At 38.7% G+C, this 12166-nt stretch overlaps 1 protein-coding gene and 2 non-coding genes across 3 annotated transcripts; all 3 read right to left on the bottom strand.

The window, feature by feature from the left end:
• Positions 1 to 25: 25 nt before the first annotated feature.
• trnaa-agc lies at positions 26 to 98 on the bottom strand. The gene has a single exon. It is a non-coding gene; the product is annotated as a tRNA-Ala (tRNA).
• A 343-nt stretch (positions 99 to 441) lies between these two features.
• trnaa-agc lies at positions 442 to 514 on the bottom strand. The gene has a single exon. It is a non-coding gene; the product is annotated as a tRNA-Ala (tRNA).
• Positions 515 to 1523: 1009 nt separating this feature from the next.
• On the bottom strand, positions 1524 to 11792 carry hpdb (4-hydroxyphenylpyruvate dioxygenase b). The gene is made up of 14 exons (XM_027149935.2): positions 8392 to 11792; positions 8208 to 8234; positions 7947 to 8009; positions 7156 to 7260; positions 6011 to 6053; positions 5462 to 5544; positions 4441 to 4530; positions 4106 to 4209; positions 3919 to 3996; positions 2916 to 3078; positions 2474 to 2545; positions 2160 to 2282; positions 1950 to 2066; positions 1524 to 1675 (listed from the first exon to the last, which is right to left on the bottom strand). Exons 1-14 carry the CDS (start codon positions 8470 to 8472, stop codon positions 1565 to 1567), a joined length of 1260 nt encoding a protein of 419 aa, XP_027005736.2. The 5' UTR covers positions 8473 to 11792; the 3' UTR covers positions 1524 to 1564.
• Positions 11793 to 12166: the final 374 nt, after the last annotated feature.

The raw sequence follows: 12166 nt of genomic DNA, 5'->3' as shown, positions 1-12166 counted from the left end.
GGTTGTGAGAAGAAAAATAAATAAGTGGAGAATGCGGGCATCGATCCCGCTACCTCTCGCATGCTAAGCGAGCGCTCTACCATTTGAGCTAATTCCCCGGATGATGGGGGTAGCTGTCGTTCTATCCTTTTTATTGCTATAGACGCATGTACGAGCTGGTTTAGGTCGCTAGGTGTGTATTAGTCTACAAAATAATTTTGAATACTATTATGAAGATAGATAGATAGATAGACTCGCATAGTGTAGTACCGTAGTACTGGAGCTGCATAAGAGCCTAATAACCAGCTAATCGTATGTTCGTATGAGTTCACTAATATACATAGCGTTATTGTAGGAATATATAAATAACTCGTGTTAGTCCACTAACAATGCATTAATCCTAACAACTTTTTAATACTAAAATGTGAAATGAGCAAAATGTGAAATGAGCAAAATGTTCATTGGAGAATGCGGGCATCGATCCCGCTACCTCTCGCATGCTAAGCGAGCGCTCTACCATTTGAGCTAATTCCCCGGATGACCGCTTAATACTACTGTTTGTACATTTAAGCTATATAAACAATATTAATTCTTAAAGTAAATTTTAAGAAATGTTTAGAATGTCCGATATGAAATTAAAACAATAAACAATGCTGTTAATTCATGTTTTATTGTTCTGTCACAATATGTCATATAATCTGTCACAATATGTCATAATCTGTCACAATATGTCATAATCTGTCACAATATGTCATATAATCTGTCACAATATGTCATAATCTGTCACAATATGTCATATAATCTGTCACAATGTCATATAATAGGTATGATTGTCCAATTAACGCAAATGTATAAATGTCCAGTATACAGAGTAAAATGGCACATGCACTGCTGATAAGACATTAATGAAGACATTAATATATTATTTTGTTTCTCATAATAACCATAAGGCTCTGTCTTTATTACTGGCAATGCTTAAAAACAGCTGTTTGGCAAAAGAGCAAGATTTGTGGATAAAATACAAGACACACACACACACACACACACACACACACACACACACACACACACACACACACACACACACACACACACACATATATAAAATCAAACCAATCTTCAAAGTTAAAATGCATCATAAACAATCAGAAACTTTTCTTTATTATTATTATTATTATTATTATTATTATTATTATTATTATTATTATTATTATTTAGCTATTTGTGATCCACTTTATCTTGCAAAGCCCTATACATTATGCCTCCACCACCATGCTGCACCATGAACTAGGTGTTAATTTCATGATGTGCTTAATTGTACCAAATTTACTTTTGAAATTATGGAAATATTCTTCTTACATGATACAAAATTGGATTGGTTCGTTCTAAACACAGTCACATCGCCAATTAGAAAATATATATTTATATAAGTGATACAGTGATACAGGCTCAGTGATAAAACAAAACATTTACAGAATCACAGCTGTCATATATATATATATATATATATATATATATATATATATATATATATATATATATACACAAAAAAGATGATTGGATTTGCTGGTAAACAAGTCCTGGGTTAGATTTCCACAGATGTCCCATTGGGCATGAGGACAGTGAGGTTCCCTCTGGCATGCTGGTCTGCCTCAATTGCCTCAAAAAGAGACTTGAAGTTTCCAGCACCGAAGCCCTTTAACATTAAAGTTTAAGACATTACATTATAACACTTCCTTCTCTCTCTCTCTCTCTCTCTCTCTCTCTCTCTCTCTCTCTCTCTCTCTCTCTCTCTCTCTCTCAGCAATTTCTTTCACTATCTTTCATTTAACATGGCAAAAAATTTATAACCATAAACTCAAGACATTCCCTTATTTGAAAACTCTAAAGAGAGTTTTTGTATACATTCTACAATAGTATGTAATATTTTTTTAACATCGTATATCTTTGTCAGTTCAGATTATACAGACCTGGTGGTTGTTCCTCTGGATGACCTCCAGGAACACGGTGGGCCGATCCTGAACCGGCTTGGTGAAGATCTGGAGGAGGTAACCGTTATCGTCGTAGTCCACCAAAATTTGCAGCTCCTAGATGAACAACAACATATAGTCGTTTCTGTGCTGCATCGTTAAATGTAGTGACTGGTGTCGAGACCAAATGACTCCTTAAGAGAAACTGACCTCTAAAGTGCTGAGGTCCTCGTTGATTTTGACCTTCGAGTTTTTTAGGTTCTCATGGAGCTGCTCGTAGTAGGTATTTGGCACAGACATGAACTCCATGCCACGCTCCTTTAGATTACGGATCTTCACACACACAAACACACACACACGTCATAAACGTGGAAGGACCGTGCTCACTAAACACATCTGAAAATATTCCCTCAGATGGTGCGTTCTCAACACAAATACCACCCAATAAATTTTCTTTTAATTTGTATTTTGACCCAAAATTTACATTTTGAGTCACATGACATGATAAATGCTTTTTTACTCACAGCTTTGATAATGTCTGAGGTGTTCATGGCAATGTGCTGAACTCCAGGACCATCGTAATATTCCACATACTCCTACACACACACACACACACACACACACACACACACACACACACACACACACACACACACGCACACACGCACGCACACACACACACACACACACACACACACACACACACACACACACACACGCACACACGCACGCACACACACACACACACACACAAATACTTCTGTAACTAATGATATGATCTTTATAGTTGCTGTAGTGATAACAGGGACATATTTTGGATGGTACCATTCTAGAAAAAAGAATGAACTTTGGAGTAGTAACAGTAACTTCAGTCCACTCTGTTGCTGATTGCTATAACAGCACTCCCAAAGTGTCACAATGACCGGAAGTGTGTGCGTGTGTGTGGTGGAGACATGTTCTACCTGCCTGGATCTGGGACTTGCGTTTACCAATGGCAGGCTCATTGATAGGCATCTTCACCGTCTCTTCGTAGTTAGCGACCACGATGGAGCGCAGGGCGCTGAACTCCGTCTGAAGCTGTTTGTCATCTACAGACCAGAATCGGTGGAACAGGAGGTTCTTCTGGTACCTGTATATACACATACACACAAACACACACACACGCAAACACACACATACATTTTGAAGAACTTTCTGTGAGCTGTATTAATAATTGTCACCCCCACCTCTGTCTGTTCTTAGAAAGTGTGTGGTTGCCTGATAACTGGTGTAAATGAGGTATGTTTAACTGCTTCCATATGCAGACTGACACCCCCGGGTTTTTGCTCAGTCAGAGCTTGATGTAGACTTGCCCCTTTCTTGAGCCCCCAGAGGCAGCTACAGAAACACACCCATCTCGCTCTTTCTCATTCTTTCTAGTCATTATCTAACTGCAGCCTGCATCACTCATCACCACTCGTTTACATCGAGTAAGCGGTTACACACAGCATACATATGTGCATTTAAACATAACCATATGACCATTTTGGAACGGACACATAAAGCTTTCAGTACGGAGAAGATTTGAGGTTAGGGAAGGTGCACGAGCTGCACTCTGATTGGTCAGGACAAGAGCGGTAGGTCTCCGCCCTTTACTTAAACCCTGCTTTCATTTATGGTTTTTAGACTTCATTGCATTTTGTTTTATGACCCAGTGATTAACACATGACCTGACTCTGAAGCCAGGGAGGTGTGGCTTTGTGACTGTCAATCACAGTGTAGTAGGTGTGGCTATATGTCTATCAGTGACTGTAAAAAAAAAAAAAAGGAGGGGTCTTTGTGTCTAAAATGATTTATAATGTTGGCAGATTTAAATATATATTACACTCTGAAATGAAATATTTAGAATTCTTCAGAATTCCTTCCAGAATAGTAGATACATGATCAAATATATGAGTCTTGCAAAAGTTAGACACATTTACTTCCTTACCATTCCACCACATTCAACATCTCGTTATCGGGCTGGTTTCCCACCACATGATCGATAAAATCTAGATGTCCGCACGGCCTGCGCAAGACGAAAGCACGGTTTAAGCCGTTATTAAACGTAAAAAATGACGGAGACAGCAACTGCTAAACATCATGATATGTCGTGTTTTCAGTGCTTTCTCACTCACAGCTGATCCAGGAGTGGATCACGGAAGAGTGGAGTGTGGAATCCTGGGAGAAAAAGTCCTGTATATCCGTTTCTTTCCACCAGTGTGTGAGTCGTGTCTCCATACTGAAGAGAGATCAGGTCGAGCAGGCAGTGTTTATATGGACCAGTTTCTTCTGCACTAATTGATTATTTATCTTTTAATAAATCCCAGAATTATTAGAACACCAGTGCTGAGTAACACACATTAAATAAATGTAAATAACTTTAATAGAAATCTGATAACTGTTGGTTTAGAAGAATAGATTAGATTAGATTAGATTAGATTAGTAGCTAATGATACAAAGCCATACATACTGTCTGCAGCACGGCCAATTTCACGCTGCCAAACTCATCCTCCAGCACATGAGGTTCCTTGAGGATGATGGCACCTCGCTCTCTGGCTTTCTGTACACACACACGCACGCACGCACGCACGCACGCACGCACACACACACACACACACACACACACACACACACACACACACACACACACACACACACACACACACACACACACAAGATGTTACACACATACACACATCCATATAAGTGCTCTCTTATTCTCACACACACACACACACACACACACACACACACACACACACACACACACACACACACACGTTATACACATACACACATATCCATATAAGTGCTCTCTTATTCTCTCTCTCTCACACACACACACACACACACACACACACACACACACACACACACACACACACACACACACACACACACACACACACACACACACACACACACAAGATGTTATACACATACACACATATCTATATAAGTGCTCCCTTATTCTCACACACACACACACACACACACACACACACACACACACACACACACACACACACACGTTATACACATACACACATATCCATATAAGTGCTGTCTTATTCTCTCTCACACACACACACACACACACACACACACACACACACACACACACACACACACACACACACACACACATTCAAAACTTTGCAGTACGTTTAGCTCATTTCAGTGAATCAAACCATTTGACTCATCTTACCAATGAGTCAACTCCTAAGTGACTCAGTTCCATTTTACCTCTTTGTTTTTGCCAATTAATCATAAATCATAAATTAAATCTATAATCTCTCTCATAAAGATGAGAAAAAAATTCTCTTACTTAAGTCTTACTTAAGATTTGCACAATATCGTCACGGTGAATGAAGAGAGCTGATGAGTTCGCAGGCGACACATCGCTAGGATGCATTTAAGGCTGTGTGCTCATCAGATAACTGAAGTGACTCGATAAAGAAGTGGAGAAGTAAAGCGATGACGATCTTTACCTGCACGAGGAAATCACAGTCCTCTACAGTGAAGGCCACGTCTTTGACTCCATCTCCGTGTTTCACCAAGTGCTCCCCCATCTCTGATTGGATTAAATCAGAGTATTATGGATTTCACTTGCACTTTCAGATCGTTTTAACACACCGAACACATTCCCATTATTCTCTGTCTATACTCCATTACATTATATCTGATTGTATTTTAATATATATTTATAACAATATTATATTATGTCTCTCATATTTGACTATATTCTATTTTCCTATATTTTATTATCTTCTGTTTCTTCATATATTTCTTTTTCTTTTCGCGTAACTAAAAAAACATTACATCCTACATATACAAAGAGCATTGAAACCTTGTCCAGAAAAAAAAACACTGTGGAATAAAAGAAAGAAAAGTTATCGCAAAATAAAGAAAGTAGAAAATAATCTTTTTGGTTTTGGGGATTTGATTATTTTCTTAAATAGTGTTTTATTCTTTACACTTTTATTGTGACGCTTGATGTTTGCAGATGCAGAAACTACTAGCATGCAGAGTTCACTAACCTTTGTTACCAGGATTGAGTGCAGAGGAGAAGACATAAATAATCTGCATTGGAGGGAAAAAAGAAATGCGAATTAACGTTGAATCAGTTTTCCAGACTTAAAAAAACGTGAATAAGGATATTAGCAGTAAGCACCACCTTGTCTTTCTCAAGCATTCTCATGCACAATGTTGATTGTCCACAATAACAATATTAATAAAGCACATTCATTCATTCATTTTCTGACGCTTATCCGAACTTCTCGGGTCACGGGGAGCCTGTGCCTATCTCAGGCGTCATCGGGCATTGAGGCAGGATACACCCTGGACGGAGTGCCGACCCATCACAGGGCACACACACACTCTCATTCACTCACACACTCACACACTACGGACAATTTTCCAGAGATGCCAATCAACCTACCATGCATGTCTTTGGACTGGGGGAGGAAACCGGAGTACCCGGAGGGAACCCCCGAGGCACGGGGAGAACATGCAAACTCCACACACACAAGGCGGAGGCGGGAATCGAACCCCCAACCCTGGAGGTGTGAGGCGAACGTGCTAACCACTAAGCCACTGTGCCCCCCACAATATAGCACATGTTTACAGAAAAAAAAAAAAAACAGGTAGGATATATTTGACAAAAAAAGCTAGAGAAAAAAATCATAAGGAAATTATAAGCAAATTTAACAAAACAGGTTTTGAAGTAAGCAAAATTATTTTTTATTTTATTTATTTATTTTTTTTTATAAAATTGAGCTAAGTATTATATTTTAGTGCTTTTTTTGACATACTGCATGTGTCCTGCTTATCTTTATAAATCTTTGAGTAATGTTTACTTTAAGCATCTTCTTCACATTCATTTATGAAGTATTAATACTGAAGTCTGTCACAATGCTGACAACATTTTACACAGAAATATGTTTCTCTTCCATAGAAATATGTTTTTATACCAAAAAAAATTTACCATCAATTAAAATATCGACTATTTATCCGCTTTTTATTTATCTTTTGCTCTGCATATTTCCGTCTCCTTTACATCTCGTATCATGAAGCGTGTTAGTGCTGAAATTTCATTACTTCTCACAGTGCTGACGTGCGTCAGTGTGAATCTAAATAAACGCTAGAGATGGTTTTTCACAACAGGAGATATTTAATGTCTGACCTTTCCCTGCTTGACCACGTGAGAGACGACATCACGGCTGCCTGTCTCCAGACCGCGGTATGCCAGAGGCTCAAATCCAAGCTTGTTGCAGTAAAAGGAAGCGGCCTGGAAAAAAAAATACAACAGAAAAAAATCATTCATGTGGAGTTACAGGTCAGAATATGTGTGTGTGTGTGTGTGTGTGTGTGTGTGTGTGTCCCCACATCCACCTCTCATTTATCCACTCGGAGTTTTTCGGTTTAATGTCTTTGACTAGATGACGGGGTTGATGATTTTAAGGAATGAAACGTGTGTGTGTGTGTGTGTGTGTGTGTGTGTGTGTGTGTGTGGTGTCTTATGATAGACTGGTGTCCCATGTTTCTTCTCTCATTAATTATAATAATAAAAAAAAATTAATGAGAAAAGAAACATGGGACACTAGTCTATCACAAGACACCACACACACACACACACACACACACACACACACACACACACACACACACACACACACACACACACACACACACTCACACACGTTTCATTCCTTAAAATCATCAACCCTGTCATCTAGTCAAAGACATTAAAACCGAAAAACTCCGAGTGGATAAATGAGAGGTGGATGTTAGAAAAACTTCCAGGATGGATCAAATTAGGCAAAGGATGGAGTTTTCTCTAACTTCGACATCTCCTCCCCTCTGGAGAGCCAATAGCATCCTTCAGCACAGAAACTCCTCTGAGGTTCACTGGGTTTAATGCACAATGAAGTAAAAACAGAAGAAACCACGTCGTTATTAATAAATAAGGCATACCTGCTTAGCATTTCCCACCCAGAAAGTGAGGTGGTCGAAGCAGATGAACTTGCCCTGCTCGTGCTGACTCAGAGAAAGAATCAAACAAATCAGTGGGGAATAAACAAAACATGGAATAAACACTGGTTCCGACAGATTCGAATTGAATTATCAATCAATAAACATGAAGGGAAAAAAAAAAACGAACTGGAATTATTTAATGACAAATAAAAAAAAGAGAAATAAAACAGATTATACAGCAGACATCATCAATGCACCTACTTTTTCACCTTTATCCGTGTAGGAAGTCTAAAAATAAATAAATAAATAAATAAATAAATAAATAAATAAATAAATAAATAAATAAATAAAAGGAATCAGACTCAGCATTTTTAAGTTCGTCTGTATCTTAGATAAAGAGAATATTTTAAAAACGCATAGAAGAGGAAAAAAAAAGTCGGCTCACCATTTTAATGTTCTGCAGCTCCTGAGATTTCAGGTGAAATTTGTGTTCTGGTCCCAAATATAAACAGAGGGAGGATCTCATAGCTCTGCCTCAGAGAGCAGAGAGGGCGGGTCATATCCCAGAGATCATATAACAGCTCAATTACTACCCTGACCACGATATTTGGATGTAAAAACATACATATTAATGTTGGGTGACTCAAAAAGTATCTATATTTTAAAGCAATAAACATTTAGATCTATCCCTGAAATCTAAAACATGTCGATCTTCGTTACGTGTTTGTCATCATCGGATTATATGCTATATATTAAAGAGGCAAAGATTACGGAGGACGTTAAGGAAGCGTCTGCATGTGTATCTTGAAATTTGATGATACTTTTCAGCCTACGTGTTTGAAAATAAGTAAAGAGAGATGGCATTTTGATTAAAAAAGCATGGATATTGTATAAGCACGGCATCTCTCTTTTTACGTCAGTAGCAGCTTTTACATGGGTTTTTATGGACATCCAGCTGTTTGCCCATATGGAGCACAGAGAAAAGAGGAGGTGCAGCTGTTCTGGTTTCTCATTGGCTGGCTGGATTTTCTCCTTTTTGCTTCGTGATGATGTGGACTATAAAAGATATAAGATACGAGTTACCCTTCAACACGTAACTTATTCTGGCAACTTTCTTCTCAGAATGCACGACTGCTTCGTTCGTTGTGTTCGCACTCGTAATACGTTCGACTTCACAGATTACGAACATGAAGAGGTTTTTGGAGGATCACAGATAGCAGATGCAGAAAGTGCAAAGTCATTCTGCAGACACACTCCTCCCAGTCACGCCACTCTTCAGCTCCATATGTGTGTTTTCTGTTGTTTTTCAGAGTGTCTATACAGTCTAATTGTCTATAATGTCTCGCATTCTGCTCCACCTGATCTCTTTTTTCTCCCCCTATTCCTCAATGTTATTCCCAGGAGCGTTTGTACCCTTGTGTATCATGGGACTTCATTATAAGCGGTTATTAAGTGCACTTCTTTCAATATGGTGTTACACTGGTTGAATTCTGCATGTGAACTTAATAACCCAGCATCACTCTGGCAGTAATCTCATTCCATCGTAATCTCAGCGATCGAGTATAAAAGCAAACAGAGATCTTAGTTCTGATGCAGAAAAGATAATGACACCATGGTCTACAGAGAGTAGAATGTAGCACAGCTCTTTATGTTGTCCTTAGAGGTCAAATTGAAAGGTCTGGAGTTGAAATGTGTATTTGAGGGGAATTAACCTTGAAGTGCATTAGGTAATGATGTATTTCCCCTGAGAAGAGTTTGTAAGCTTCTTAGAAGTGTGTTGGTTAGGTGGCATCTCTGTGGGGAATAAGTCCCTGTTTGGTTACTCCATCAGTTTTCACGCTATCACAAAGACACTCGGGAAGAAGAAAGGGATCAGTGAGCAACTCAAAAGTACGCGGAGAGAATAAAAAGATATAGAACAACTCATCATGGGTGAAAGGACGGCCGAGAACGAACTGACGACCGTCCCTGATCAGCTCGAAGTACAAGTGGAGGAAAATAGCAGAGGAGAAGTTGAAGGTGAGGAAAGGGTACAAGTTGGGAAAGAAGGCAACGTCACTGCTATTCTTGCTCTCGAACTTGACCAGATGAAGGTAGACAGTGAGGAACAGTCTGCTTCCATGTACAAACCAGGAAGAGTACAGTCTGTTTTCTCTCTAGTGAGAAATCAGATTCGAGCGCAGTCATGTCACGAGGCGAGCAAGATGGGAATGCTACAGCTGGTGCAGCAAGTCACCAGGCATCTGGACAGGACCAAAATGGAACAAGATGGCTTGGAGGACAACTCACCTAGGACGGAGGTCGAAGAAACTCAGGAAATCAGGGAAGAGACGTCAGAGGAGTTGGAGAATGAGCAGACAACGGAGGAGAGCAAAAAGGATGAGTGTGTGATTCTTCTCAAGCAGATTCTGAACAGCATAGACGGTCTGAGGAAGGAAGTGGCCGATGAGTTAACCCTGCTTAGACAGGAGTCTCGGAGCAACATGGATAAAGTGTTACAAGAACTATCTGATGCGAACACAAACACATCTGTTTCTGTCCCTCCACTTCCAGGAGGGCCCAAAAGACGCATCCTGAGACGCACCTTGACCAGCGTGGCTCCAAAGAACTCCACGGCGCAAGCATTCCGGCCTCGCTGCATGTCCGAGCCCGTGGGGGGCCGAAACGCTCAAAGCACAAACACCAGGAGTGGCACTTTACATATGTCCAATCTGCTTCCATCCCTTGTTGTTACTCAGCATGGTAAGAAGTCTGTGTACTCTAAACCACATGTGAACAAACCTGGAACTTAATGTTAAGGAGCATAAGATCTTGCTGAGAATGCAACAAAATCTCGTCACAGAGTCATCATAGTCATCTTATATGTCCATGATTTCCAGAACATGCTCCATGGTGTGGTGAGATGAAGCCTAACATGTGGATGCAAACATACAAAAATAGAGATTTACGCAGGCAAAAGTTTATATGAAGATCAGCTCACGGTGGAAGATATTTAAAAAGCCTAAATTCTGCTAAATCTTGTACGGATAAACAGGCATGTCGCATATTGCTTGTAATGACTGTGAGTCTGTGTTTGTGTTCTGTCGAGTGTCCCTTAACGCTAATTGTTTATTGAACATGATGCAATGTGTTCTGCCAGAGCTGTTTTTTCCCTGTAGTGATGTAGCGTAAAGGCTAAATATACCTAACTAGCTAATAACTACCAGCCAATAATATATCATTTTCACTAAAGACACCAATAATGATGGATAAGTATACGTTCGGAAAAGTCATTGACCGCATGGTGGACAATGTAGGTGTTTCTTTTGTCGTGAGTAGCTGTAACTTTCATTGCAAACATATTTTATAGATAATGACTAAAATAGTGCCGTTGATAGAAGAAACGTTTTAAAATAAAGCGATCACGTTGCTTGTTTTCAATCATTTTATTCGCAGTTTCGTTCACATCTTTGAATATTTTGGAAAGTAGCCAGCAGGAAAATAGTAGGTGATAATAGATGATGGTGATGGTGATAATGTTACATGGAAATAAGCTGTTTAGCAATACATTAAAAAACTGATATGTACTTTATATATATTATTTGTATTTATTTTCAATCCAAGCACAATTGTATTTTACATTTTGTGTTATTTAAGATATTTTAGTTTCACGATCGTGCTCTCGATCCGTGACTGTCTTGTTAGCTAGTGAGGTAAGTTTCCTAGCAAGAAAAGCTAACTGCGAAGAAGTTGCATTTTTATTTTTATTTTTTATGACTTTTTAGGACATGTTTTGGGTCACATTCTAGCAGAAATACAGTATAGACATTTCTAAACAAACTTTCAACCAGCACTGTAAATGTTTCAATACCATTAAATTGGAATCAGTTTAAAATGATATTAAGATGGCATTTTAAGCTTTAATTAGTTTAATAAATAATAAAAATGTACAAAACCTATATTTGGCACTGTAACAGGAAGAATGTTGATTGAATGCAATACAGCGATGTCTAGGGCGGGTAAACCTTATATACCTGCTGTGTCATATTTGATATACTTATATTCAAAACAATTTTACTATAACATTCTGAATAAAATATGACTTTAAAATGTGTTGCCTCAATAAAGTATATGTTCAAATTAAACAATCAGTATCAACATATGTTATTATCATAACTTTATCAAAATGAGCAAAGCAATTGAAAAGCAATTTAAGCAATTTAAACTTACTATTTGATTGA

Source organism: Tachysurus fulvidraco, chromosome 14 (genome assembly GCF_022655615.1).
Source record: "Tachysurus fulvidraco isolate hzauxx_2018 chromosome 14, HZAU_PFXX_2.0, whole genome shotgun sequence".
Taxonomy (NCBI): Eukaryota; Metazoa; Chordata; class Actinopteri; order Siluriformes; family Bagridae; genus Tachysurus; species Tachysurus fulvidraco.
The sequence above is the reverse complement of the archived record's forward strand: the minus strand, read 5'-3'. Positions and strand labels throughout refer to the sequence as shown.